Genomic DNA, 26,624 nt, shown 5'->3' with positions numbered 1-26,624 from the left:
ACGCCTTCGTGAGACTACCTTCACCTTACAATGTCCTACTGCACACAGAGAAGTTACCTTTGAATTTCCTCATACGTCAAGTCTTGATAAATGGAAGACACTAGCTAGTGTCACTGTAGACTAATGGCAACTCCCGAAAATCGCCCTCCACAACACCCTTAACGTGATCCAGAGCTGGATCACCAAGATCATAAATCTTGCACATCAGCCACACTTTCTGCCGTCGCACCTCCTACCGTCTCACTCGGCCACAACCCTATCCTTGATTATTCGGTCCCCCAAATTCTTCGATGTCATTCCGGATGACAGATTAAGCTGTAAGAAACACACCAGCAGCATGATCATGAAACGCTCTAGCTATCGTCTCCACAATCGTCGTAGACTCCCTACCATTGTTTACCACACAACAGAAGGCTCAGAAGAGGGTACGGAAGATCGTCTTCGGTCCCTATGACACCACTTTATCAAGAGGTGTTTAGTACACTTTCCCGATTATCTCCAAGCATCACTGGGGACCTCAATCGACATTTCAGGAGGACGCTACTGCGCAACTCTCGCCAACGTCGCTTCCTACCACCAGGGATCCCTTTTCCCCGTGTTGCAGTTCGTCACCACAATTGCAAGGAACCCATCCTACCTCCGACTGACCGCTGCAAGAACAACCCTATACCAACCATCTTAAGCATCATAAGAATTAATAAGACTGCCACCCTTATGTTTGTGAAACACTGTTCGTTCAACCTCCCACTCCCTCCTTTTCCTAATGTTTGTGTAAACACTGTCCATTCAACCTCCCACTCCTTCCTTCTAATGTCTGTGTAAACACAGTCTGTTCAACCTCCCACCCACTCCTTTTTACTGCACCATTGTCTATAGTTTGTGCGCATACTTTGTGCTGTTAGTTGGATGTAGGTAATCTATTCAACAGTTATCACAATAAATCTATTTTGATTATTATTATCATTATCATCATGAAGTAGTAAGCGAAGTCTGACAGTGAGATAACTAAGATGTGCTGAAGTTGTTTGGACATATGGAGAGGATGAGTGAAGAGAGACTGAAAAAGAGGATCGAAGTGGCAGAGATGGAATGAGTGAGGGAGAAGACCGAGGAGGAGATGGGAGGATGGAGTGCTTTGAGTTACTGGGAGCTGAACACTAAGGAGGGTGAGAGGCGTGCACGGGATGGAATGTCGAATAATAACACGTCTCACACATAAGTCTCATAGGTCGTACTGGACCCTGCCCGCATGTGGTTACATTGCGAGTGGAGATAAGAATAAAAAATCGAGGTTGTATTACCATCAAAGTACGAAAAGAAGTACAGTCTCATCGAGGAACTTCTTGCTTCAATAAAAAGGAGTCCATTATTCCCCAGTCATGCATGGAAAGCAGCCTGTCCACCGAAGCCCTTCGATTTGTATACCTCGAGTATTTCTATAAGTTAAAGATCTTAGACGTAGAGCGAGATACGAAATGAAAGAAAGAGAAGTTAACTTACGCTAAAATAGGGAAATTATTGCAGGCTAAACAGGAGAGCTAACGTATGCTAAAACTGGAAAATTAGTGTACGCTGAACAGAGAAGATAGCGTTCACTAAGCAGAATAATTAGCTGCCGCTAAACAAAAATCCGTGTTCGCTAAACGGAATAATTAGCGCACGCAAAACAAAAAGATTGGCGTATGCTAAACAGAAAAATTAGCTCATGCTAAACAAAAATATTAGCGCACGTTAAACAGAAAAATTAGCGCACGTTAAACAGAAAAATTAGCGCACGTTAAACAGAAAAAATTAGCGCAAGCTAAACAGAAAAATTACCGCACGTTAAACAGAAAAAATTACCGCACGTTAAACAGAAAAATTAGCGCACGTTAAACAGAAAAAATTACCGCACGTTAAACAGAAAAATTAGCGCAAGCTAAACAGAAAAATTACTGCACGTTAAACAGAAAAATTAGCGCAAGCTAAACAAAGAATCTGACAAGCACCGGATCGGAGAGCGGAACTACCCAGACGGAGTATCAATGCATGAAAAACGCAAGCAATGTTATCATGTCCTTCATAGTCGACGTATTTCGAGGATTCAGACTTACACCTTTGTATCGCTACAAGTTTTTTCCTTTAGCGTTTCAGTTCCTGGAATACTGATACAACAAAATCTGGAACTTTTTTTTTTTTTTATCATATTTACAGGTTTGTATCGATACCAGATACTTGCCTGAGGACATTCTACGTAAACCTGCAGTGTGGCGCAAGGCCAAGTGGTAGAGAAATAATAGGCTTCTGACGGTGTGTGGGTCGGGAGGGTGTCCGTATTGTGACCTAAAGTGAGGGACAAGGAAGCCAGTGTTCCTACGATGCCCGCCCAACAATACAGCAGGATTTACCGAGGTTACAGCAGGAACAAGAAGCGGATCTAACGAGCAATAACAGATTCAGCTAGAAGCAGCGGATTTAGCCAGAATCAACAGAAAAAAAAAAAAAAATAATCGGAGTTGGATTGTACGATTCTAGTGACTAGAAACTAGAATTAGATTTAATAGAATCAGAGACTAAAACATGGAATTAGATTTAACAGAACTGGTGACGAGTAAGTACCTGCAGGGTTAGAATTAACTGGACTAGCTAAGGATGAGAAACTAACGGTAAATTTAGCAAATCAAGTGATCAGAAATTACGATTGAATTTAACAAAACCCCTAAACAAAAATAGAGCTGGTTCTTGCAAATCTAGTGATTATTAACTAGAATTGGATTAACCAAAGGCGAGTCACGTAAGAGATGACCAGGAGACCTAACACTGCGAACCCCATATTGGTGTTGAGGCAGAAGTGAGAGTCGAAGAGGAATTTAAAGTTTGGAGGTGTCAGAACGGTCTCCTTTGTCAAGGTTGAGCTGCACCAAGGCATGCTTCCAAGAGGAAGGAAAAGTCTGGGTGTCTTACAAGGAGGTGCAATAGGCAAGTAGGGATCGGAGTTAGCTCACAGGCACCATCCCTTAGGGCTCGAGGACTATACATGCCTTGTGCATGTATAGTCCTCGAACTAGGAAAGTGTCTGGAAAACCTTGTAGGATGGATGAAACGTAGAAGGTATAGGTTCAGTGGGAGGAAACGGTGGTGGAGGATTAAAATAATCGAAAATTGAATCAGAGGAAGATAAGGTACCACAGAGAGCGACTTCGTCTACTGGACAGTTAGGTATAGACTGATCAGGTCGGAATAGAAGGGTGGAAAGGCTAAATCACAGAAATGATTAGAGATGCTTTTGGTGAAGAACCAAAAAGATTTGTCATTAGAAAAAGATGGCGGATCACCAGGCATATTTTGTGAAGGTATGCTTGACTTTACGAACAGCATTGCAGAGTCCCTTCATATTTGGAAGCGGAATGGGTTTCAGTGAGAGGGGAGAGTTACATGGCCTGATACGTTCTTTCATTATGACAGGCATCAGGGCAGGAGCGATCAAATTATGATAGAAGAAAGATGTCGTAGAATATAGGATGTTAGACGCCATTCCAGCTAAGATAACTCTTACTGTACGTCCAACACATGAGACATCTTGGAGTGAAATAGTATCCCGGCCCAGGGAAGTAAGGCAAGAAGGCGTTGGGGGTGATCACCTAGCTATCTATCCCACAGTGACTTCCTCAATCAGTATATCAACCAGTTTCAAACTTTAAAAGACTTAAGATAATTATTTAACCTCAGAAACAAGCTTTTTTGATTTCGTAAGAAAAGAAGCACGTGTGTTTTCAAGGAATGGGGAAAATTTTACGAATGTTAGTGTAAGATTAACTTAACATTTTCCAGTTATTGCTACACTAACATGTAATTTTAGTGAGGATATATATATATATATATATATATATATATATCAGACAGTTAGTTCTAATTAACCTTAAGGCAACCGACTATTGGAAAATTCGAAATTATTTCATACCATGTAATTCATGTCGACTCATCTGGTGCTAAAAGGTCATTAACTCCGGGAGATGAAGACATCCCGTGACTTACTAATTCACGGTAAGGATTAGATAGATTACGACCCCCAAGTCGACCCCATTTATGTTTACTCAGTTTTCAAGCTTTCGTAGAAAGAGCAAAATCTCCTCCCCATAATAGAAAAAAAAGAAATGCTCATGAAGTAACTTAATACGATAAAGATAACAGAGATTTAGCCTAGCCAATACAGTCAGTAAGAAGACCCCCTCGTGAGAATTATTAGAATTATTAAGCATAATGTACAAGTAAATACCGTAAGCGGCAGCCATCACGCATGACGGGCAAGGCGGAGGAATACGTTTAAAATCAGTCACTCGGCGGTTGAGAGTCTTTCCCTCAGGTTGGAGTCTCTACTTCCTCCTAGGTTTGGATTGGACCAGCAAACTAACTCCTTCGCCAGGTCCTCACTTTATCCTTACTTCACCTAAGTTGGATTGGACCAGCAAACTAACTCCTTCGCCACGTCTTCACTTTATCTCAGAGTAAGAAAAAAGCACTTTTATTGTTCTCATGCCCCCCAGTGCGAACACTCGGTGGGCAAGTGCAAAACCTGTCTGCCTTTACGTTCAGCCCGATTGAGGGCATATAATGGTGTGTGTGTGTGTAGCCCATCCTTTCACATCTGCCTGTGGATTACACTAACTTTCCGGATTTATCCATACAGAATCGTCATAGCGAATCTTCTACAGGAAATTACTCGTGCTAAAGTTATTCCTACATACGTCTTTTTTTTTTTTTTTGCACTTACATCCTCACAATTACGAACGCATCATTGCGAAATTTTGCTCATTTACATTTTCAAATTATTGAAGAAGTGCTGGTTGCAATCGAGTGTTCACGAATAAAGTCACAGGAATTGTGTGTAGAATATAAACTCGCCTCCTAATTCGTTACTGTCACAATGAACAAATTTGATTATGTTTCAGAATATAAGAACATGAACCATCGCTAGCTTACAATTACTTTATGAAGAACACTTTTTTCTTCAGTCGTTCCTCATCTTTGCATTGCTTTTATGAGTTTCCTTTTGTTTCATATGAGTTTCATAGGGTTGTTGAGCAGTTAAGTCATATGTACCTAAAACCACTTTTCAGTACTTATCAACCTTTTTTCCTTCTCATGTATGTAAAACTAGGCTTAGCGATTCTCAAGTAATTGTCAGGTGTTGGCTTCGACCTGCACAGTTAACACGTACACTCAGTGCCTGCCTCCTCCTAGGAACCCACGGGTCAAGTTGTATATCAGGGGTATCCATCTTTCGTCTTAGCAAAATGGCAAAACATCCATTTATCATTTCATCTTTGATCTAGTTTTTTATTATCTATGATATATTCATTATATTTTTATCAATCATTATTACTGTTATTTCGTATATATATATATATATATATATATATATATATATATATATATATATATATATATATATATATATATTTTTTTGTCGCTGTCTCCCGCGTTTGCGAGGTAGCGCAAGGAAACAGACGAAAGAAATGGCCCAACCCATCCCCATACACATGTATATACATACACGTCCACACAAGCAAATATACATACCTACACAGCTTTCCATGGTTTACCCCAGACGCTTCACATGCCCTGATTCAATCCACTGACAGCACGTCAACCCCGGTATACCACATCGATCCAATTCACTCTATTCCTTGCCCCCCTTTCACCCTCCTGCATGTTCAGGCCCCGATCACACAAAATCTTTTTCACTCCATCTTTCCACCTCCAATTTGGTCTCCCACTTCTCGTTCCCTCCACCTCCGACACATATCCTCTTGGTCAATCTTTCCTCACTCATTCTCTCCATGTGCCAAAACCATTTCAAAACACCCTCTTCTGCTCTCTCAACCACGCTCTTCTTATTTCCACACATCTCTCTTACCCTTACGTTACTTACTCGATCAAACCACCTCACACCACACATTGTCCTCAAACATCTCATTTCCAGCACATCCACCCTCCTGCGCACAACTCTATCCATAGCCCACGCCTCGCAACCATACAACATTGTTGGAACCACTATTCCTTCAAACATACCCATTTTTGCTTTCCGAAATAATGTTCTCGACTTCCACACATTCTTCAAGGCTCCCAGGATTTTCGCCCCCTCCCCCACCCTATGATCTACTTCCGCTTCCATGGTTCCATCCGCTGCCAGATCCACTTCCAGATATCTAAAACACTTTACTTCCTCCAGTTTTTCTCCATTCAAACTTACCTCCCAATTGACTTGACCCTCAACTCTACTCTACCTAATAACCTTGCTCTTATTCATATTTGCTCAACTTTCTTCTTTCACACACTTTACCAAACTCAGCCACCAGCTTCTGCAGTTTCTCACATGAATCAGCCACCAGCGCTGTATCATCAGCGAACAACAACTGACTCACTTCCCAAGCTCTCTCATCCACAACAGACTTCATACTTGCCCCTCTTTCCAAAACTCTTGCATTCACCTCCCTAACAACCCCATCCATAAACAAATTAAACAACCATGGAGACATCACACACCCCTGCCGCAAACCTACATTCACTGAGAACCAATCACTTTCCTCTCTTCCTACACGTACACATGCCTTGCATCCTCGATAAAAACTTTTCACTGCTAACAACTTGCCTCCCACACCATATATTCTTAATATATATATATATATATATATATATATATATATATATATATATATAGATATATATATATATATATATAAAATACTTAGTCGCTGTCTACCGCGTTAGGGAGGTAGCGCAAGGAAACAGACAAAAGAATGGCTTAACCAACCAACATACATACACATGTATATACATAAACCTACAGACACACACATATACGTACCTAAACGTTTCAACGTATACATACATATACAGACATATACACATGTACAAATCCACACATGCTGCCTTCATCCATTCCTGTCGCCACCCCGCCACACATGAAATGGCACCCACCTCCCCATGCGCGCGCGCAAGGTAACGCTAGGAAAAGACAACAAGGCCACATTCGTTCATACAACCGCACTGAACACTCCTTAATTGCCCTGTGCTCTACCCACAATATTTGGAGGCAGAGGCAGGTACACAACTTGCTCACATACATTATTACTGACCCCAATGAAGTCTCGTGCATGACAGTATGAAGCTTGGATGGCCTTTGCCCTATGACCTGACCCTTTTACGAAATAATACCTACGATTCGTCATTCTTAGCGATGCAGTCTCAACCTCAGAAGCCTCCATGGAAGAGAGAAGAGTAAGGAGTGACCTGAGCACAACACTTAACTAGTGTGATAATGTAGACGTAATAGTTCCTCAAAATGTGTAAGGATGGGAACAACTAGTAATCATAATGTGATAAAAAGCAAGAAGCAATAAAAAAAAAAGATAAGATCGGTATTCTTATCGTATATAAGGAGCTAACAGAACATCGCAGAAGCTTGAAAAAAAAAAAAAGGTTATATGATGGAGTAAGTGCATGAGATAGGGCCCCACGAGTGCTGAACTCCCTCTCCGTATAGTGCTAGTAGTTCACACACACACAATCATCCCCGTTTCTCGAAATTTCGTGCATACACGATAAGATTTTCACATACTTTTAGCTCATTATGTTCCACGATCTTCTTCCTCACTGTAATATAATGAATCCTTCGCTAAAGAAAATCATTTGGTCATTATCATCTTGGCAAATCTCATATCTCTTCCTCTTATACTCTGTAGGCAGTATGAACCTAAGCATATACGTATATACTAAGTCGACCCTTAAGCATGTGGGTGGAGCCTGTATGCTACGTCATTGGCCCTAAACCAAGAAAACGTGATGGTACAGGGCTACCGAAAACGTAGATTCATCTACACTTTGCTCATACTTTCTATGCCTTTCCTCACAGTATCCGTATTTTGAAGTCAAGAGTGGGTTGCCTTGGTATGTATAAGCTTAGGTATGAAGTCACACTGTCACATACGATCATAAAGCAAGTCACTTCACATACAATATCTCGATATTTCTAATGAATATAACCAAAGCCTCCGGCATATGAGTGTGGTTGTGGGTCTTACAATCACAACACCCTCAACCACCTGACGAAGGGGTTCGGAAAATAGCTTTTGTTTTTGTGGCTGTAGTAGAGGATGGCACTGATAAAGTATGATGAAAAAAAAAAAAAATCTACATTGGCACTGAAAACTTGCCCTGTCACGAACTCCAGAATCATAACCATCATCTTTTTACACATTCCGTCCGATAACATGACAGCGTAGTATGGACATCCTACGATGTAACCCTAGCCTAGCCATAACATTACTAATGATTATCAAACTGACGACAAGGTCCTTATTGATACCGCAGATGACGTCCATCTATTATACAGAGACGTGATGGTGATTTTGAGAGAGTTGTGTGCGAGCCTGACTTAACGAACACAAGAAAAGATCTTTCTTGTAGCGAAATACGAAATGTGATTCTTCTAGACATAAGAAAAAACCCGGGGATGAAAGAGCAAACCCAGATAGGAACCAAGTACTTATTCTTCCCAGCAAAGCAGCGAATGATCAAAATCATAGTCCCGCGTAATACAGTAGCTCCATTCTGTCTGATTAAGAGCACTTTCATGTCACATTATAGACAATTGTATTCACTAAGTGGCCAGAACCGGGCACTCAACGACTATTCTAGCAATCATCTTTTCTGGCGCACCGAGAAGCACACAAAAAGCTTACGGAAGGTGAGCAGGTACTTAAGTATGTTGTATAGTGTGTGGAGAACATCAGCTTTATCAAGCACATCTCGCCTATACGGACGTCGTAAACAGTTGCTGCCGGAGGGCGCGAGCCTCGTCTCCTTCCGCCGAGACTGGGAATAAGGCAACGAATTAACCGTTCTTCGGAGAAGTGTGAAAATCCAGTATATCAACCACGGGTTATCGCTCTTATGTTTAACATTTACTCAGAAACCTTACAAAAGGTGGCAAACACCTCGGGTCATCCTCTCTCTCTGTCTCTCTGTCTCTCTCTCTCTCTCTCCTTCCTTGCGGAGAATGATGCACAAAATCCGTACCACCATGTCATGATCAAAGCCGTCTTTGATGTGGCTCACGTTGGTGACACTAACGTTACGACTTAATGACTTAGACGCGTCACTCCCAAAGAAATCGAATGACTGACGTAGTCAGATGTGGAACTCTTCACGATTATATATATATATATATATATATATATATATATATATATATATATATATATATATATACTTTTATTTAATATATGTTCACTGTTGCGTCTCTCGCCATTCTTTTAAGCGTCCAAGCCATGACGTTCAGTGGGTCAGGTGATGATACTCGATAGGTCAAGGCCTCGTACTGCAGAGGCTTAAGCCACATTATTCACCTTAACAAACCACCGTCTTCAGTGGGTTATACCACTGTAATCGGTGGTCCAAGCCACCACAAGGCGTGACGGTCTCTCGCGTTAGCCCCAGTAAACCCCACTTGTCGTGGCTTACAAATCACTCTAAATCAAAAGCATAGAACCTAAAGCTGTAGCAGTCCTCCTTCTCCAGACCAGGGTTCCTCGACATCCACGGCTTCCTCGAAAAACTTGTGGACATCCAGCAGTTCATAATTTGATAAAGTGTCCTCTTGTAAACAAATTGGTTAAATAGTTGCCATAAAGTTCTTACTAGAGCTATAAAATCTTAGCTTAAGGTTGGAAAGAAAATAAGACACGTTGCTAACAGGCGTAGTTCCTCGGCCGAGAAGAGGTTGAAAGACACTGAACTATAGCATCAGTAGGTTGATCTGCCATTACTTCAGGAGGTCGAGTCATGGCAGTCACTTGGCTTAAGCCGTGGCGCTGCCTGGTGAAGCCACTGGGATAGTGGCTGACCTCAGTGTGGTGGTGTGGCTGCCACCGCCGCCGCCCACATTTCCTCTCATTAAACCTCCGCCTCAGGATCAGGTTCGATTACGTCAACTGCTGAATCACTGGGACACGTCTGCCACACACACACACACACACACACACACACACACCTGCACCTGCAGCTGATTTCCTGTTAGATGATCATCGTATCGAGGCCTTTCACTGGGGTCTAGGACTAAGGTACCTATACAAGTTGATGATGTGATCTTAGAGTGCCCGAACTCATAGAGACTTAAGCACCATCCACGAGGTATTCAAGTAAGAGTCTCGACCTTCTCGTGCGTCGTCCCAGTACTAAACTGCACCACACAACTGGCGACTGCAACCCATTTCGAGAAGGCTCCTCTGACACAAGCCATCTGCACTAACTCGACAGTGGTTTTCCTCAAGGTTCATCTCTATCACCTACTCTCTTCTTGTCTATATATGACGTTAGCTCTCCTTGTAACCCTTTTCATTCTTACGCTGACGATTCCAATTTACAGACTCTACCTCACTTTCTCTCCTTTCCTCCTTCGAATACTCCTTCTCGTCCTAAATATAATCCCTTTTCTCAGTTCGGACCTGTGAAGCAACACCTCAGAATGAGGAGGCACTAACCCACTGTGCCAAAGCCAAATTTCTCCTTTTATCTCTGTCACTGAATCACTCCTTCCCATTTGTTCCGACTCTAATGAATAGAAAACGAAATACGATCCACACCAGTCCTCTCACACACGTCTCAACAGTAACAACAAATCCTCTCTCGGGTCCTTTGGGTGAACCATCCCACCATAACTACTCCAGCCATGCCATACTAGTCCACCCACGGCCCTTACCAAGCTTCACCACTGAGCCTCGCTTACCCGCTCTACCTCCAAGGCTCAGAGTCTGCCAATGACAAGTCACTGTTTTGATTGAGGAAATGATCTTGCCCGTAACTCGGCTTCCTCTCTCTCTCCTCGGCCGGATCTGTCCTGGCCAGTCGCCACCAATTACCTCCGACAGGTTTCGTCCGTCTTGTGTCGCTCTGATCCATACAAAAGCCCCCGGTGCGGACACCATCCCTGACCCGCTTGTTCTCAAGATATATGGGTATATATATAAGCCTTGTAAACTGCAGGTTATCCTCACGGACCCTCGCATAAACCATCGCTAACGCTGGTGATTTCCTTCTGTGTAGACAACTAGGAACGAAGAGCTTTGCATTCAACTATCTAAAGTCAAGAGAAAATAAATCATCAAACATTCTCCATGACTTACGGATAATTATGCTTAAAATATGAGGCATATAACACGCGTTTTGCTCATTAGCCATTCTGGTTCAGGTCTCTCTCTCTCTCTCTCTCTCTCTCTCTCTCTCTCTCTCTCTCTCTCTCTCTCTCTCTCTCTCTCCTTTCATTCTGGTTCACCTCACTCGAAATGATAACATTGTTCTTTGATGAACGTCTTGTATCCAGAGAATACCTGGTTCGGACCTTCCCCCTTCTGTCGTTTAACGTTAGTATCCGAGCAGCAATGATAGGATCGCGCCGATACTCCATCCCCCGGTACATGCTGGAGTACCTCACGGCACCTGCTTGTACCCGCGTCATCTTTACATTATCAATGATTCTTTCATATGCAAATGATACCGGTCTTGCTTTACATGGGTTTCTTTCACGGTTCCGCCCAGCAGGTACCCCATCCATCGCCCAGCAGATCTCCCTCGTATCTCAGCGTCTCAACCTATTTCCTAGCAGGTCTTTGCTCACCTCTTCCAGCAGGTGCGCACGCATCTTCCAGCAGGTCTCCAGCCATGAACCCCTCCTGACGTACTCACATCACTGTCAGTTGTGGTGTCCCAGATGGTATACCCTAGGGATACTTTTGCCCTTGTAACTTCCAAAATCTCTATTCTGTCGAGGGCTTCGGTCACCGTCAACAGTCCTAATCGAAGGTACTAAAGAAGGAGAGGGAAGAGGAAAACATTAGAAAATTTGGGGGGGAAATGGAGAAAATGCGTCGTTTAAAAAAAAATCAGGGATCAGGTCATAGTTGTTAGGGAAGACATAAGAAGGTCAAAGAGTTCTAAAGCTAAGTGGTGTAAGGAAAGAAACGTATATCAGAACAGCCCACTCTTGAAGCGCCAACGGCAACACAGTAATCACTTTACATCTTAAAACAGAGTTACGGATCATTTCTTGCATCTAGTATAAACTTGCTCGTTACACCACACCTTCAATGGCACCCCTCATTTCACCATCTGGCAATAACATTCTACGAAGAATCATTAATCCTCACCGAAAATCAACAAACCTGCAACCCCCTCTAATAAGCTACCGTAAATATAAGTGTATTGGCTCTACCTGCCCGTCCCTAGTGTATATCCTGCCATTCTACTATTAACAAAGTTGGCTCTTATGGAGAATGCTGTTCCCCAACACTGAGGCTACCTGAAATATGAGAGACGAGTAAGAGCGGAGGAGGTTTGATGTGTGTGTGTGTTGGCTCGGGGGTGAAGGGAATCATAAATTCACCTCAGGGAAAACTTAAGTAATCACAACCCTCAAATTTTCTAACCCAGCCTGATGTTGTCGACAGTGAGCAGTTCATCATCAAGACATAAAGACAGAGTAACGAACTACACCGTAATTTGAAGAATACGCAAGGAACGGTTGGAGTAAAGACGTAATAAAGATGCACTTATGTAATGTCAAGAGTTACAGATGACTAAACACAGTAATAAAACTGTGAATGACGTGCGAAGACAGTTCAAGGGATGGGCCGCCCCCACGAGCGTTGCTAGAACTCCTCCTCCCTCTCCTCTTTCCTCCCGCCGCGCGAGTGAAATTGGTGATGACAGGTGGTAATTACTCGCCCCGGGAGCTCGCTGGCTTGCTCCCGACACTCAGTAATGTGCTTATAACGCCATCTCTGTGGCGGTTGACAGAGGCCTACAGTGAAGAGAGATGTTAGACGTGAGTTATCGACGTTACGTGGCATTATATTGCCTGGAGGAGGTTCGGGATGGGAGAGGAGGTTGAGGAGGAAGGAGAGGAAACCTGACAGTCTCGCCTTAATTTTGGGTTCGTTGTTGGCTTGGGTGGGAGGTGGTGGAGGTGGAGGGGGGTGGGTAAATGTGTTTAAAGGCACACAATGGCTGCAGTTGGTGGGCTTCGCTGTGATTGGCTGAGAAGAGAAAAGGCCACTTTCCCTCCCTCTACCCCTTCCCTGTCTTAACAGAGATACACTGTTGCTGTAGTATCCGCCGTTTTACTTTCTGTTGTCATAAACACAGGTTCCGTCCTGCTTTACTGTTGTTGTGGACATCGTGTTCTCCCTCACCCCCTCTGTTACACGAATGACAACAGATACAATAGGAAGGAAAGAAGTGGTGGTTTACGTCAATAGGACTTTGAAGACCCCGCATACTTGACGAGTAAGACAAGATTATGAATCAGCTTCGAAAACCAGTAAAGAAAACATTTCAAAGAAACGTAATCAGGTGTATTTTTTTCGCAGGAATGACTGTGTGTGTGTGTGTGTGTGTGCGTGTGTGTGATGTGGATCCAATGTATGTAACAATGCCTTGTTTTTTGTGCAAGAATGTATGTATTGTGTAACTCAATAACTGCACTGTGTACCTCTGTTTGTGCGCGTGTGTATCAAATACTCCAGGCACGAAGAGAGAGAAAAAATGAAAGTTCTCATCGAAGTCAAACCTTGAAATAAAACATAGAAAACGGCTACAGAGACAAAAACGTAAAGCGAGAACTGGAAACCCTGCCTTTTAGAAAGGGTCAGGTTATAGTTATTACGGGGTAGAGTTACAACCGCCAAGGATGTGACAACATTATAAACAAGAACTATTCAATCCTTTATAAAATAGCAACGTATCTAGGCTAGCGTTTTTCTTTCTTCACCTACCTGTCATCTGGAATGGAATCAAAAACCCTTTGCTTTATAAACTCTTTTATCTCCCCTTATGAACTACTCCCATCAGACACGATGTTTCTTGCCTCTTTGTTCTACAAGTATTACTCCGGCCGCTGTTCTCGTGGGCTGCCTGCGAACATCCCATCACATATGAAATGGACACACGACACGCATCTGGCCGGGGCTGCTGCTTCCCATTGTTTCTGCGTCTATAGAGACCAGCTACACGAGTACTGACCGTTATCAAACCTCCTCATTTCTTCGTACTGCAAGGCCGTAGAATTCTCCATGGTCATTCCCCTATCCTTACAAGCCTCCTACCACTTCACAGTCAAGTCTGCAAACAACAGACCAAATCAACCCATCCTTAACTCGTGCCTCTGATACCTGCGGTGGCCACGCATGAGGGAATGCTTTCGCCAGCGTCGACCACTGTTAGCGAAAATGTTCGGGGGAGAAGAATCCTCGGCATCTCAACCAGACCATTGGCTTCTTAAGAGCCAGACTTGGTTATCTGTGCCATGCGGAAGTTAGTTTTTTTAAAGAGAACTCAGACAGATTTATATCTGCCTAACTGGAGAATTCCTTTCCTAAAACCGAGTGTGCTGAAGTGGCGCTAGACGCCACAAAACGCTCATTAAGCAAGAGAAGATCGAGCGGATCAGAGAGAATGGGAGGAATATAACGTAGAATCCTCAGCAACAACCTGACTTTAATTGACCGAAGAAAAAAAAATGAATGATTAATACTAAAAAAATAACAGCATTAGAGACAGAAAGGAGCCCCGAGGAACGCCGCCGGTGTTAGGTTAAGACAAACGGTTGATCCATCGACAATTATGGAGATAGTAACGTGTGTACATTTTTTCTATGTGTGTGTTGTGGAACTGTGTTGTGCAATTATGTGTGTGTGTGTGTGTGTGTGTGTGTGTGTGTGTGTGTAGTGTAAACGTTTGTAGGGTATATACACGTGTGTTTGACTATGAACAGGATGATTGCAATATATATATTCATTCTTTTAGTTATTTATCATACTTTGTCGCTGCCTCCCGCGTTAGCGAGGTAGCGCAAGGAAACAGACGAAAGAATGGCCCAACCCACCCACATACACATATATATACATACACGTACACACACAGCACATATACATATCTATACATCTCAATGTACACATATATATATACACACACACAGACATACATATATACACATGCACATAATTCATACTGTCTGCCCTTATTCATTCTCGTCGCCACCCCGCCACACATAAAATGAAAAGCCCTCCCGCTGCATGTGCGCGAGGTAGTGCTAGGAAAAGACAACAAAGGCCACATTCGTTCACACTCAGTCTCTAGCTGTCATGTACAATGCACCGAAACCAAAGCTCCCTTTCCACATCCAGGCCCCACAAAAATTTCCATGGTTTACCCCAGACGCTTCACGTGCCCTTGTTCAAGCCATTGACAGCATGTCGACCCCGGTATACCACATCATTCCAATTCACTCTATTCCTTGCATGCCTTTCACCCTCCTACATGTTCAGGCCCCGATCAATCAAAAATCTTTCACTCCATCTTTCCACCTCCAATTTGGTCTCCCACTTCTACCCGTTCCCTCCACCTCTGACACATATATCCTCTTGGTCTATCTTTCCTCACTCATTCTCTCCATGTGCCCAAACCATTTCGAAACACCCTCTTCTGCTCTCTCAACCACACTCTTTTACTACCACACAACTCTCTTACCCTTTCATTACTTACTCGATCAAACCACCTTACACCACACATTGTCCTCAAACATCTCATTTCCAGCACATCCACCCTCCTCCGCACAACTCTATCTATAGCCCACGCCTCGAAACCATATAGCATTGTTGGAACCACTATTCCTTCAAACATACCATTTTTGCTTTCCAAGATAGCGTTCTCGACTTCCACACATTTTTCAATGCTCCTAGAACTTTTACCTACTCCCCCACCCTATGATTCACTTCCGCTTCCATGGCTCCATCCGCTGCCAAATCCACTCCCAGATATCTAAAACACTTCACTTCCTCCAGTTTTTCTCCATCTAAACTTACCTCCCAATTGACTTGACCCTCAACCCTACTGTACCTAATACCCCTGCTCTCATTCACATTTACTCTCAGCTTTCTTCTTTCACACACTTTACCAAACTCAGTTACCAGCTTCTGCAGTTTCTCACCCGAAACAACCACCAGCGCTGTATCATCAGCGAACAACAACTGACTCACTTCCCAAGCTCTCTCATCCACAACAGACTTCATACTTGCCCCTCTTTCCAAGACTCTTGCATTCACCTCCCTAACAACCCCATCCATAAACAAATCAAACAATCATGGAGACAACACGCACCCCTGCCGCAAACCAACATTCACCGAGAACCAATCACTTTCTTCTCTTCCTACACGTACATATGCCTTACATCCTTGAAAAAAAAACTTCACTGCTTCTAACAATTTACCTCCCACACCATATATTCTCAATACGTTCCACAGAGCATCTCTATCAACTCTATCATATGCCTTCTCCAGATCCACACACATATATATATATATATATATATATATATATATATATATATATATATATATATATATATATAAATAATCATTCAGGTGGTTTTACTCTGGTGGGGGAAGTCCTACAGCATACTGTCAACGAAGGGGAGAGAGAGAGAGAGAGAGAGAGAGAGAGAGAGAGAGAGAGAGAGAGAGAGAGAGATAACCCACTGGAATGGTAGCGAGGGAGGGAATGAGCGAGGCTACAAGTTCTACAAACAAGTACAATACCATAAACCAACCAGTCGTTGGGATCTCATAACTTACAGTCCTAAGGTGGTGCTAATCTACGACTAAAGTTGAAAAAAAAAAAGAACAGCTAGCCACCTACTTTACGACGTCCCCTTCACTTGTCTGGTGAGTGTTGCACCTCTTCTCCTTTCCCCTACACAATATTTTCATTTAACAGAAAAGTATAAACATATCGTTTCAAACGACCGTTATTCTTAACCTCATATTACTGCAAGTCGAACACTAGGCTAATTTTGTTTTGTTTTCTTCAGCGTTTTCTTGAATATTAGGCTATTCTATTTTTTAAGCGTTTTCTAATCTCATTAACATCCTTGTCTTTCAGATACATTAGATCAGAGACATGTCGAGGACACCAGGAGGATGGGAACGAGTGGGGGTTCGCGTGTGTATGTTGTTGGTCGTGGTTCACATCCCTCTCGTGGCTTCCTTTGGCATCCCCAGCTTCGTGGAGTTTGGCCAGTGTCGGGAAGTGTACGTCGATCCCAACATGAATTTTGAGAGGGTATGTAGAGCCTAATTTGCCAGAAACACTGTGGACGTTAGAGAACGCAGTCCAGTCCAGCCAGATCCGAAACGCTACAATAATAGAACCAAGAATCCAATGCGCCACCCTAACAGAGGGAAGGATCCGAGTTCACTACAATACAAGGAACAAAGGATTCAAATCCCAGACAGACCAAAAGAAAGTCAAAAAATGCACGACAGATCTAAACCCATAACTGAAACATGACAACAGATCAGAAATGCCGTCAAACAATCTTTGGATGAAAGGGAAGTGACCAGATTAGATAACGAGTAATAGAAAACGAGGTTAAACTGAAAATTAGAAAGTCTACGCAAGAGAATGAAATGAATTTGTGTATGATAGAGCAAGGAGCCCCGTCTAGTGAATGGCGATGGTAGAGTACGAGGCCTTGAGTCATATATGGCCAGGTGTGGTGGAAATCATCTCGGGTGGTAAGATGCAAGTGGAAAGACATTATAATCAGTAAAGATGAATCAGGTTACGGCAGAAAACGGGAAGAATGAGGAAGGTTTAGGGAAGAAAACGGAATGAAAGGGGGTAGTGAGGAATGAGGGGAGTTTAACGAAAAGAGAAGGTTGAACGAAATGGCAAGGGGGAAATAAGAAAGAATAAGAAAAACAAAGAAAACGGGAAATGGGGAGAGAGTAAAACGCATGAAAGAGAAAGAAAACCGGGTTGGACTTGGAAGATAAACGTATGATACTGAAGGGGGTCGAGGATGGGGAGGAAATTGGAAAGTGGGAGCGAAGGGGGAAGGGGGGGTTAACATATATGGAAAGTAGAAAACGGGGAAATGGGGAGGTAGAAGGCAAAGGTTAAGTCCAATCAGTTTGGGTCAGGTCAGCTGTGGCATGACCTGAAGTGAAAGGTAGAGAGGCCAAGGGATGGCTTTGTAATAACTGATTTACCATATATGAGTGTCCAACGTGTGTGGTGTGTGTGTGCATGTGTACATAAAAGACAAAGTATATACATGCAAGGTTAAATGAAGGGGCAAAACGAGTGTAAAACTCCCTCCCCTTAACACATGAATAGTAATCACACACGATGTGCAGCTGTGAACAGGTGTGCACATGATAGGGAAAAAAAGAATGAATACGCCTGGCAACCGGACTGGGATAATGACTTTCTACCGTACAATGATGCAATCCGAATGTCCACTTAATGACATATCAACTTAAACTACAGCGTACAGTGACATAATTAACCATAGTGTACAAGGACATATAGCTAACTATAGATTAATATAGTAATAGGTGTAATAACTATATAGATTACTGTGCATGATAACACTAACTTTAACGATGTTAGCCCGGGCGAGGTTTCGAGACCCGTTTTCTATGGAACTCAAGTAGGCGTCAGAGATCGTAGTAACAGTAGGCGTCTAACCCACTCAGACCTTCACTGGTACAGAGTACTTACAGATCACTAATGTCTGCTCTTTGTGAACACAGGACCAGAGCTCGAGACTGACATCAATTTGCAACGAAAACTTTCGAGTGTTTTTCGAAAATGGGTTGCTGCTCATATCACTATTTTTGACCGATATCAACCATGCAACCAACTATATGAATATAAATCATATATATTATGAAATACCTAAGGTTCTTCATTTTCTTAAATCTTATATATATATATATATATATATATATATATATATATATATATATATATATATATATTGGTTCTATAATCTTCAATTTTGCTATATTCTGTCATCTCTATTTCAAAATGTTTTGAGTCACGTTTTCTTTCCTCTTGTTACGAGACACTGAACCTCCCAGCACCCTTTTCCTCCAGTACTCCGGCATCTGGTTCACCTTGGAGGACATACCCAACGAGTACTCGCCAGTGGCCTCCTGCTCCTTCACCAACTACACTTGGCAAGGTGAGGTCATCAGAGTCTCCAGTATGAACTACACGACTCCCACAGCTTGATTTATTTTTTTTTTCCATCCTTGAACAAACTTAAGTTTTGAAGTTCCTACATTACGTAGTCATTACATGGTCATCCACACTGCAAGAGAAAGTCGTGAATGTATAATGGAAGAAGTGTTTGTGTGGCTCGGCTGTGAACGATAACGTCTGGTTTCAGTACATTATACACAAGTAAAAGGTGTGTGCAAATGAGGCCATTTTTCGTCAGTTCCTGACGCTTCCTGGCTAAGGCGAGTAGGCAATGCGAGTATCAAACTACAGAACAAAGATTTTCATTGATAATGAAATACAATGGACAAATATGTACAACATTATGCTGAATATGTAGATAACCCATTCTAATAGGAACGGTAAAGATAGAGGATAGGTTCCGTAGACGTAATACATACCTTACTTACGAAGCCTAGTCTCTGTTCGACCTTCATGCTCTTTTAAAGTTTATGTAACTCATTTACCTTTTAAGGTTTAACATAATTCGTAATTTAGTTTATTTCTTTTTCATTTTCATCTGACGATGTGTCGTAAAACTGTACATTTATTGATGCTAGGATTCATTTACCACCCGAGGCCCCAAAGGCCACATCAGTTTGTCAGCTTGCCTCTGTACAAGTGTCGCTTGTGAATTTTAACCTCACACAACGCAGGCTAGTCCTGATACCACCGACTTGCATCAAAAAGAGAGAACCGGTCTCCAAGAATGATCCCTGAGGCACAGCACTTGCCTGTCTCTCGTCGTTATGAGACCTGACCGCTCATCATTACTCTGTGTATATCCTGAATCAACCCGTTCTCACGTCATCGAAGAACACCAGCATCATCTTTACAATTATGTCATAACTTTTACCAACAATCATAGACGTGGGACTTTGTCGAAAGCTTTTGAAAGTACATTTATAAGAATTTCACTTCATCGTTAAGAAAAAAAAGAATATAAAAAAGTCGTTCATAAAGTAGATACTCTATGATTTAATCTGTACTTGGAAAATCAATGGCCTCACCAACAGGTGCTGGTTAACAATCATTACAGCCAATAACTGCCAGACATCATTAAGGCGGCTGACCTATCATTAATAGCTCACTAATAGCTATAATTACAGCCATAAGCCGACCATTCCTTGTGCAGGTGACATCATGAACACGGTTGAGCGTGGCCTGGACACCTCGGGGAAGAAGGTCCGTAAGAACTCCTTGATGCACCCTACTGAAGGCCAGCCTGGGGTCCTGACTGTCGACTCTGAGGGCGTACCTAGCGCCCCCTACCAGGTGAGTCATAAGGACATGGTACCTAGCGCCCCTTACCAGGTGAGTCATATGGGCGTGCCTAGCGCCCCCTACCAGGCGAGTCAGACGGACGGTGCCTAGCGCCCCCTACCAGGTGAGTCATAATGATGTGGTACCTCGCGCCCCGCCCCCTACCAAGAGAGTCAGAAGGACGTGGTGCCTAGCGCTCCGCCCCCTACCAGGTGAGTCAGAGGGACGTGGTGCCTAGCTCCCCCTACCAGGTGAGTCAGAAGGACGTGATGCCTCGCGCCCCCTACCAGATGAGTCATAAGGGCGTGCCTAGCGCCCCGTACCAGACGAGTCAGAAGGACGTGGTGCCTAGCGCCCCCAACCAGGTGAGTCAGAAGGACGTGGTGCCTAGCGCCCCCTACCAGGTGAGTCAGAAGGACGTGGTGCCTAGCGCCCCCTACCAGGTGAGTCAGAGGGACGTGGTGCCTAGCGCCCCCTATCAGGCGAGCCATAAGGACGCCTGCCTCGCGCCCTTTAAGAGGCAAGTTATGAGGGCGTCCCGAAAGCCCCATTCCGAGAGAGCGAGACGATACAAACTTGTGTTCAAAGTACTGTCATTTAGTTTTGTTCTTCGGGAAAGGAGTGAAAACTTTCCAAAATACTGTAGGATGGATCTCTGTCCAGGTCCGAATGTCAGACCAGAGACAGATGGGAGTCTGTGGTTATTAACCATATGGAAATCACAAGGTAAAAAAAGCGAAATGATATTGAAACTAATACCAGAGAACATCATAAGGAAAGTGGAAAACACAATCATGCCGAAATGCAATCGAGATCAAAATGAGAATAGAGTTGTATGAATACATAGTTGAAGACAACTGAATGGTGTAGAGTTCACCCAGATCAAAAGGTGGTAAGGAAGGACGACACTGTGTATACTAACTACTAAAGAATATTCTCACCTGAAACCATCCCTCGACCCGAGGATCATACACAGCCAGTGGGACATCTCCAAAGTTTAGTGTGCGAGTCTTGGTAATGCGAGTCGAGAGGCCATGGTGCGATATCCCGTGGTGTGTAACTCGATATCTGGCGGGGTTGGAAGCGAGTACTCAGTCCTGTGCACTTGCAAAAGCACTAAGTCGGCATCAGAATGAGGTGTTCAGGATAATCCAAAGCTGTAAAGGAGATTTAGAATTAAATAAGTGCAGAGTAACGCCTAAATTGTGTAGTTTTACTACTTGGGTCATATATCTTAAGAGTAAGACAGTGGTAGATGGTTCTAACGTAAAACAAAGAATAATTTAGACACTTAGGATTAGATAAGAGTGTGGGGTGTAATTCTTAGCATCGTTCTGAAAGGGAAATAATAACATTTCACGTTCTTTTACACAAGTAGAATTACACAGTGTAGTGACCATGTGAAAAGGTACTTTCGCGACTGTCGCAATGGTGCTCTTAGAACAGTGTCCTGCTCTACGTAAAGGTAAGCGTAGAACAAAAATGAGGATATCAACGCCACGACATACCATCGCGTCTGTTATCGTCGTTACCTACACAGTTGTTGTTGTTGATGTTTACGTTATCATATCTTTCTCCCCTACAGATCGTGTCGACCGACTACGACAACTACGCCTGCATCCACTCCTGCATGTCCTTAATGGGGTTCCGCGCCGCCTTCTCCTGGATATTGACGCGCGTTCCATCCCCTGACCAGTCGTACCTGGCACTGTGCCGAGACGTGCTAACCGAACATGGCATCAACCCCACCTCCATGAAAGCCGTCAAACAAGGCACGGTGAGTGGCACTACTGGGGACAGATGTGGTACAACTGGGGACAAGTTTGCTATAACTGGGAACAGGTGTAACACAACTGGGAACAGGTGTAACACAACTGGGAACAGGTGTAACACAACTAGGAACAGGTGTCAAACACTGCTGAGGACAGATGTGGCACTGCTTGGGACAGGTGTGGACGTCATATGATCCTGGTGGAGGCAAGGATGTTGGATGATTTGCACTGTTGGAGGCGCAGTGGAAGTACAGAAAGGCGACGTCGGGCTGTAAGATCCTTCACGCGTAATTAAATTTCATAAAAAAAAAATCCAGTTTGTTAGACGGTCAGCTGTTCTTACTTAGAATGATATTCACGTTTTGTGTCTAATATTTCAGTGGGGACAGACCACATCACCTCTCCACTCTTATCCTATAATTTCTACAATTGGTGTCTCACGTTTATCCTGTAGGATTGCCCCTACGTGGAAAAGCTGGACTCCATCCTGGCCTACAACCGAGATCTTCAAAGGAAGGCCAAGCTTCGACTCCAAAATAAAACCCGAAGTGAAAAGGACATCGATGAAGATGATGACGTACCCCGGAAGAAGCCCAACACGGCGTCCCCTCACCTTCACCCACAGACTTCCCCACACACGCCCCCACAACAGACCAGTACAGACGGCCCTCTGGAGGTGGAGAGGTTCCACGACGTTAGAAGAGAAAACGAGGAAGTACGGGTCACTGATCATATCTGAAGTAAAGTGTAGATTACACTAAATGCTCACAGTTTAATCGAACACAGCCGAATCTACATCTGATACAGATAATATATCTATTCGCCTATACACTGAAGGACAAGAGTCATGGGAACCGCTTTGTTGAAGCTGTACAGAGTTTCTCTGTTAAAACAGAAAGCTCTGTACAGCTTGGACCGGTCTGGTTCCAGGCTCTGTCTCTGGCTGTCGAGACAAAAGGCTCGTTACAGCTTTGAAGCAGACGTGTATAACTGGATTTCTGATGTGTTTCAAGACTTATTTTTTTTTTTCGGTTGTACACACACAACATGCAGATTATCTTCCTTCTATAGTGAGGATTCAGAGTTCATTTTGCCTGAAAACCTTCAATGACCGTCTCCGAATTCGTGTAAAAGATTCTTCATAGAACAATGATGCAAAAAAAGCCAACACTAAGTATTAAATGATCTAGTTGCCAAACACTTACGCGCCACCGAGTAAAATAATTTGATAATTTTTTTCCTCTGAACGAACGTATATTAGTATTACAATAGCGGCAGGAACATCATATCTAAAGGGAATGACAGTAGTACAGGAGGTGCTACCGTATAATACTAGAAGCAGTAGTAATTATAACATAATCAACACAGTACTTTAAGCGATAATAACTATACGAATTGTAGCAATAGCAGCATTGTAGAAGCCACCCTTCATTACAGCAACGCTGTGATGGTCACGAAAATAATAGCATAGATGTAGTAAAATCACAGAATAGTAGTACATAAATATATGTATACTCATATGTAGGAATACAGGTAGAGTACATAACCCACAACCAATGTGGAAATCATCTACTCCATACGACGATGGAACTTATCCCTTACATCGACTTCCTCTATACTCCCCCAGCAGCACCTGCAGGACGTGGGACAGGCGCCCCAGGACCTCGACCCTCCCCAGCAGGAGGGAGAGGTCAAACAACATCGCCAGGTCATCATCCATGACCACCAGCAGCGCCACAACCACCATCGAGACACTGAGGCAGGTCAGTCGCAACACGAAGGTCGATTTTGGCTCTACCGGACAGGCCTCAAAAGGTCGTGTTTAGCCAGAGTTTGAGCTAAGTAGCGACACGAGACAAAAGGTTAGGAGTTGGCCTGACGAGTGGTCAGGTCTGTTGGTATAGTTGACCTAAGAAGTGATAAGGATCACGAGTCGATGACCCGAGTGTCACGAATGGGTGGGTCTTTAAGAGGTCATCGCTGATTAAACAAGACTTGGTCAATCAAGTCTATTACCTGTATAACCTTACTTGTCAGGGGGAAACTATTGGCTAGAGTCATACATCCAGGTCGCTTGTAAGAAGCAGGTTGTCCAATCCGTCGTCTTTTACGCTGCACTTGAAAAAAAAATAGGCCGTTAACCTAAATCACTTGACGGACATGACCTTACTCATGCTCTCTAGAAGACTACCCCTCTACTCTGTGACTGCAAATCAAACGGATGAACAATCGTATTTAACTGTACTGTAAAGGGAGGGAGTTTTGCACTAGTTCCCCCACTTTCCTACGGTTTTTTTTAAAGTTCTGTACGTTCTCAGCATTCGCAGTATCTATCACTCACTTTATTTCATACTGTTAAAGCACCTTTTTTTTTTTTAACATCTTTTCTAAAAACTTTCCTTGGCTAATTTCATGTTATGGCTTCCCATTGTTCTATCCCCACATCTTTCAAGAAATTGTGTGTTTGTGTGTGTGTGTGTGTGTGTGTGTGTGTGTATGTGTGTCAAGGAACTAATCCTAAATCTCTCCCTTATTCAGGGCAACAAGCGACCACCGTCAGTGGAAGCAGCACCCTCCACCTGAGCACCACCATCACGTTCCTCTTCTCCCTCAACATCATCGCCATGTTTGTGACTTCGTAAACAAAGATAAAACATCCCATCTACTAGGCTCCACAACACTGGTGCAGTTATTGTTGGAATATCCTCATACAACGAAGTCTCGTTTGTGTTGTTACGCTTTTTATATATATATATATATATATATATATATATATATATATATATATATATATATATATATATATATTGTTACCGGACTCCACCAGCATGAAACTGCACCACGAGAATGAAAAAGTTACTTGGGCGAAACTGGTGATGAAACATCACAGTCTCGTCAAAGAACTTCTTGCTTCAAAGGAGTCCACCTGTCCCTGCTACTGACTATATCTGTCCGCAATAAAATTTTGTTATCCTGAGCAGGTTATTGACAAATGCATACAAAAAGCCGGAGCGACCCTTTACTACAATAGGTAAACACAACAAAAAATGGTAGTTTGGTTTCACCCATTATAAGAAATATTCACCTCTCTTTTTTTTTTTAAGTATTTCAAAACAATATCAGTTGTCTTCAAATAAGGCGACACCATACGAGATTGCTTAACAAAGGAAACAGTCCATTCTCTAATGAAGGATCAAGTGTGTACTCTTACGTGTAAAGTGTTTTAAGATGTATATTGTCAAAACGGGTAAATCTTCCAAAGGAGAGGAATCAACACTATTGATATTCTACAAGGACAGCCTCGGTATCAAGCACAATCTTTCGACATAATAGAATATTAACATACAATGAATTAAGGAGTCGAAAATTGTTTACCCTTGTGTGTTAATTGAAGACACGCTTATAGTTGATTCCTCCCGTATTAAAGTTAATAGCACCATAAGCATAAAGGAAGGAATGTACAAAGTAGATAGCTCTATGAAATCTTTGTTGAAATATGGAGAAATAAAGAAAACTTGCCGACCTGATGTCCTTCGCAAAGCAAGACAGTTCACCTTACAGTTTTGGTCAAACTTTCCATGTTTTACAATTCAACTGCTCATTGTTTCCTCAGCTATGAGGAGGTGTTATTCTATATAGATTCTCTTGTTCTTAACAATGGCTTGAAATGCAGTCGAAAGCCTGAAGCTTGTGTTTGTTTTTCCAGTGTATTATATATATATATATATATATATATATATATATATATATATATATATATATATATATATATTCTTTTTTTTTTCATTTTTTTCTTTTTTTGCTTTGTCGCTGTCTCCCGCGTTTGCGAGGTAGCGCAAGGAAACAGACGAAGAAATGGCCCAACCCACCCCCATGCACATGTATATACATACGTCCACACACGCAAAATATACATACCTACACAGCTTTCCATGGTTTACCCCAGACGCTTCACATGCCCTGATTCAATCCACTGACAGCACGTCAACCGCGGTATACCACATCGATCCAATTCACTCTATTCCTTGCCCGCCTTTCACCCTCCTGCATGTTCAGGCCCCGATCACACAAAATCTTTTTCACTCCATCTTTCCACCTCCAATTTGGTCTCCCACTTCTCCTCGTTCCCTCCACCTCCGACACATATATCCTCTTGGTCAACCTTTCCTCACTCATTCTCTCCATGTGCCCAAACCATTTCAAAACACCCTCTTCTGCTCTCTCAACCACGCTCTTTTTATTTCCACACATCTCTCTTACCCTTACGTTACTTACTCGATCAAACCACCTCACACCACACATTGTCCTCAAACATCTCATTTCCAGCACATCCATCTTCCTGCGCACAACTCTATCCATAGCCCACGCCTCGCAACCATACAACATTGTTGGAACCACTATTCCTTCAAACATACCCATTTTTGCTTTCCGAGATAATGTTCTCGACTTCCACACATTCTTCAAGGTTCCCAGAATTTTCGCCCC

General features: G+C 42.9%; 1 protein-coding gene and 1 long non-coding RNA gene across 3 annotated transcripts in view; one reads left to right on the top strand and one right to left on the bottom strand.

The window, feature by feature from the left end:
• Positions 1–26,624, bottom strand: part of LOC139757178 (uncharacterized) — a 221,445-nt gene that overhangs the window by 191,504 nt on the left and 3,317 nt on the right. Inside the window, exon 2 of the long non-coding RNA XR_011714525.1 lies at positions 21,309–21,524. This is a non-coding gene — a long non-coding RNA (uncharacterized lncRNA). The remainder of the gene's footprint in view (positions 1–21,308; positions 21,525–26,624) is intronic.
• On the top strand, positions 4,329–25,817 carry LOC139757177 (uncharacterized). Of its 2 annotated transcripts, none has more exons than XM_071677308.1 (8): positions 4,329–4,484; positions 16,975–17,154; positions 18,979–19,066; positions 20,240–20,379; positions 21,953–22,144; positions 22,594–22,854; positions 23,770–23,902; positions 24,678–25,817. In XM_071677308.1, the coding sequence occupies exons 2-8, from the start codon at positions 16,993–16,995 to the stop codon at positions 24,779–24,781; spliced, it is 1,080 nt and encodes a 359-aa protein (XP_071533409.1). In that variant the 5' UTR covers positions 4,329–4,484; positions 16,975–16,992; the 3' UTR covers positions 24,782–25,817. The 2 variants fall into 2 exon arrangements, with proteins under 2 accessions (XP_071533409.1, XP_071533408.1); XM_071677307.1 differs by having other exon boundaries at positions 23,767–23,902.

The sequence above is a fragment of the Panulirus ornatus genome, chromosome 25 (genome assembly GCF_036320965.1).
Source record: "Panulirus ornatus isolate Po-2019 chromosome 25, ASM3632096v1, whole genome shotgun sequence".
NCBI lineage: Eukaryota > Metazoa > Arthropoda > Malacostraca > Decapoda > Palinuridae > Panulirus > Panulirus ornatus.
The sequence above is the reverse complement of the archived record's forward strand: the minus strand, read 5'-3'. Positions and strand labels throughout refer to the sequence as shown.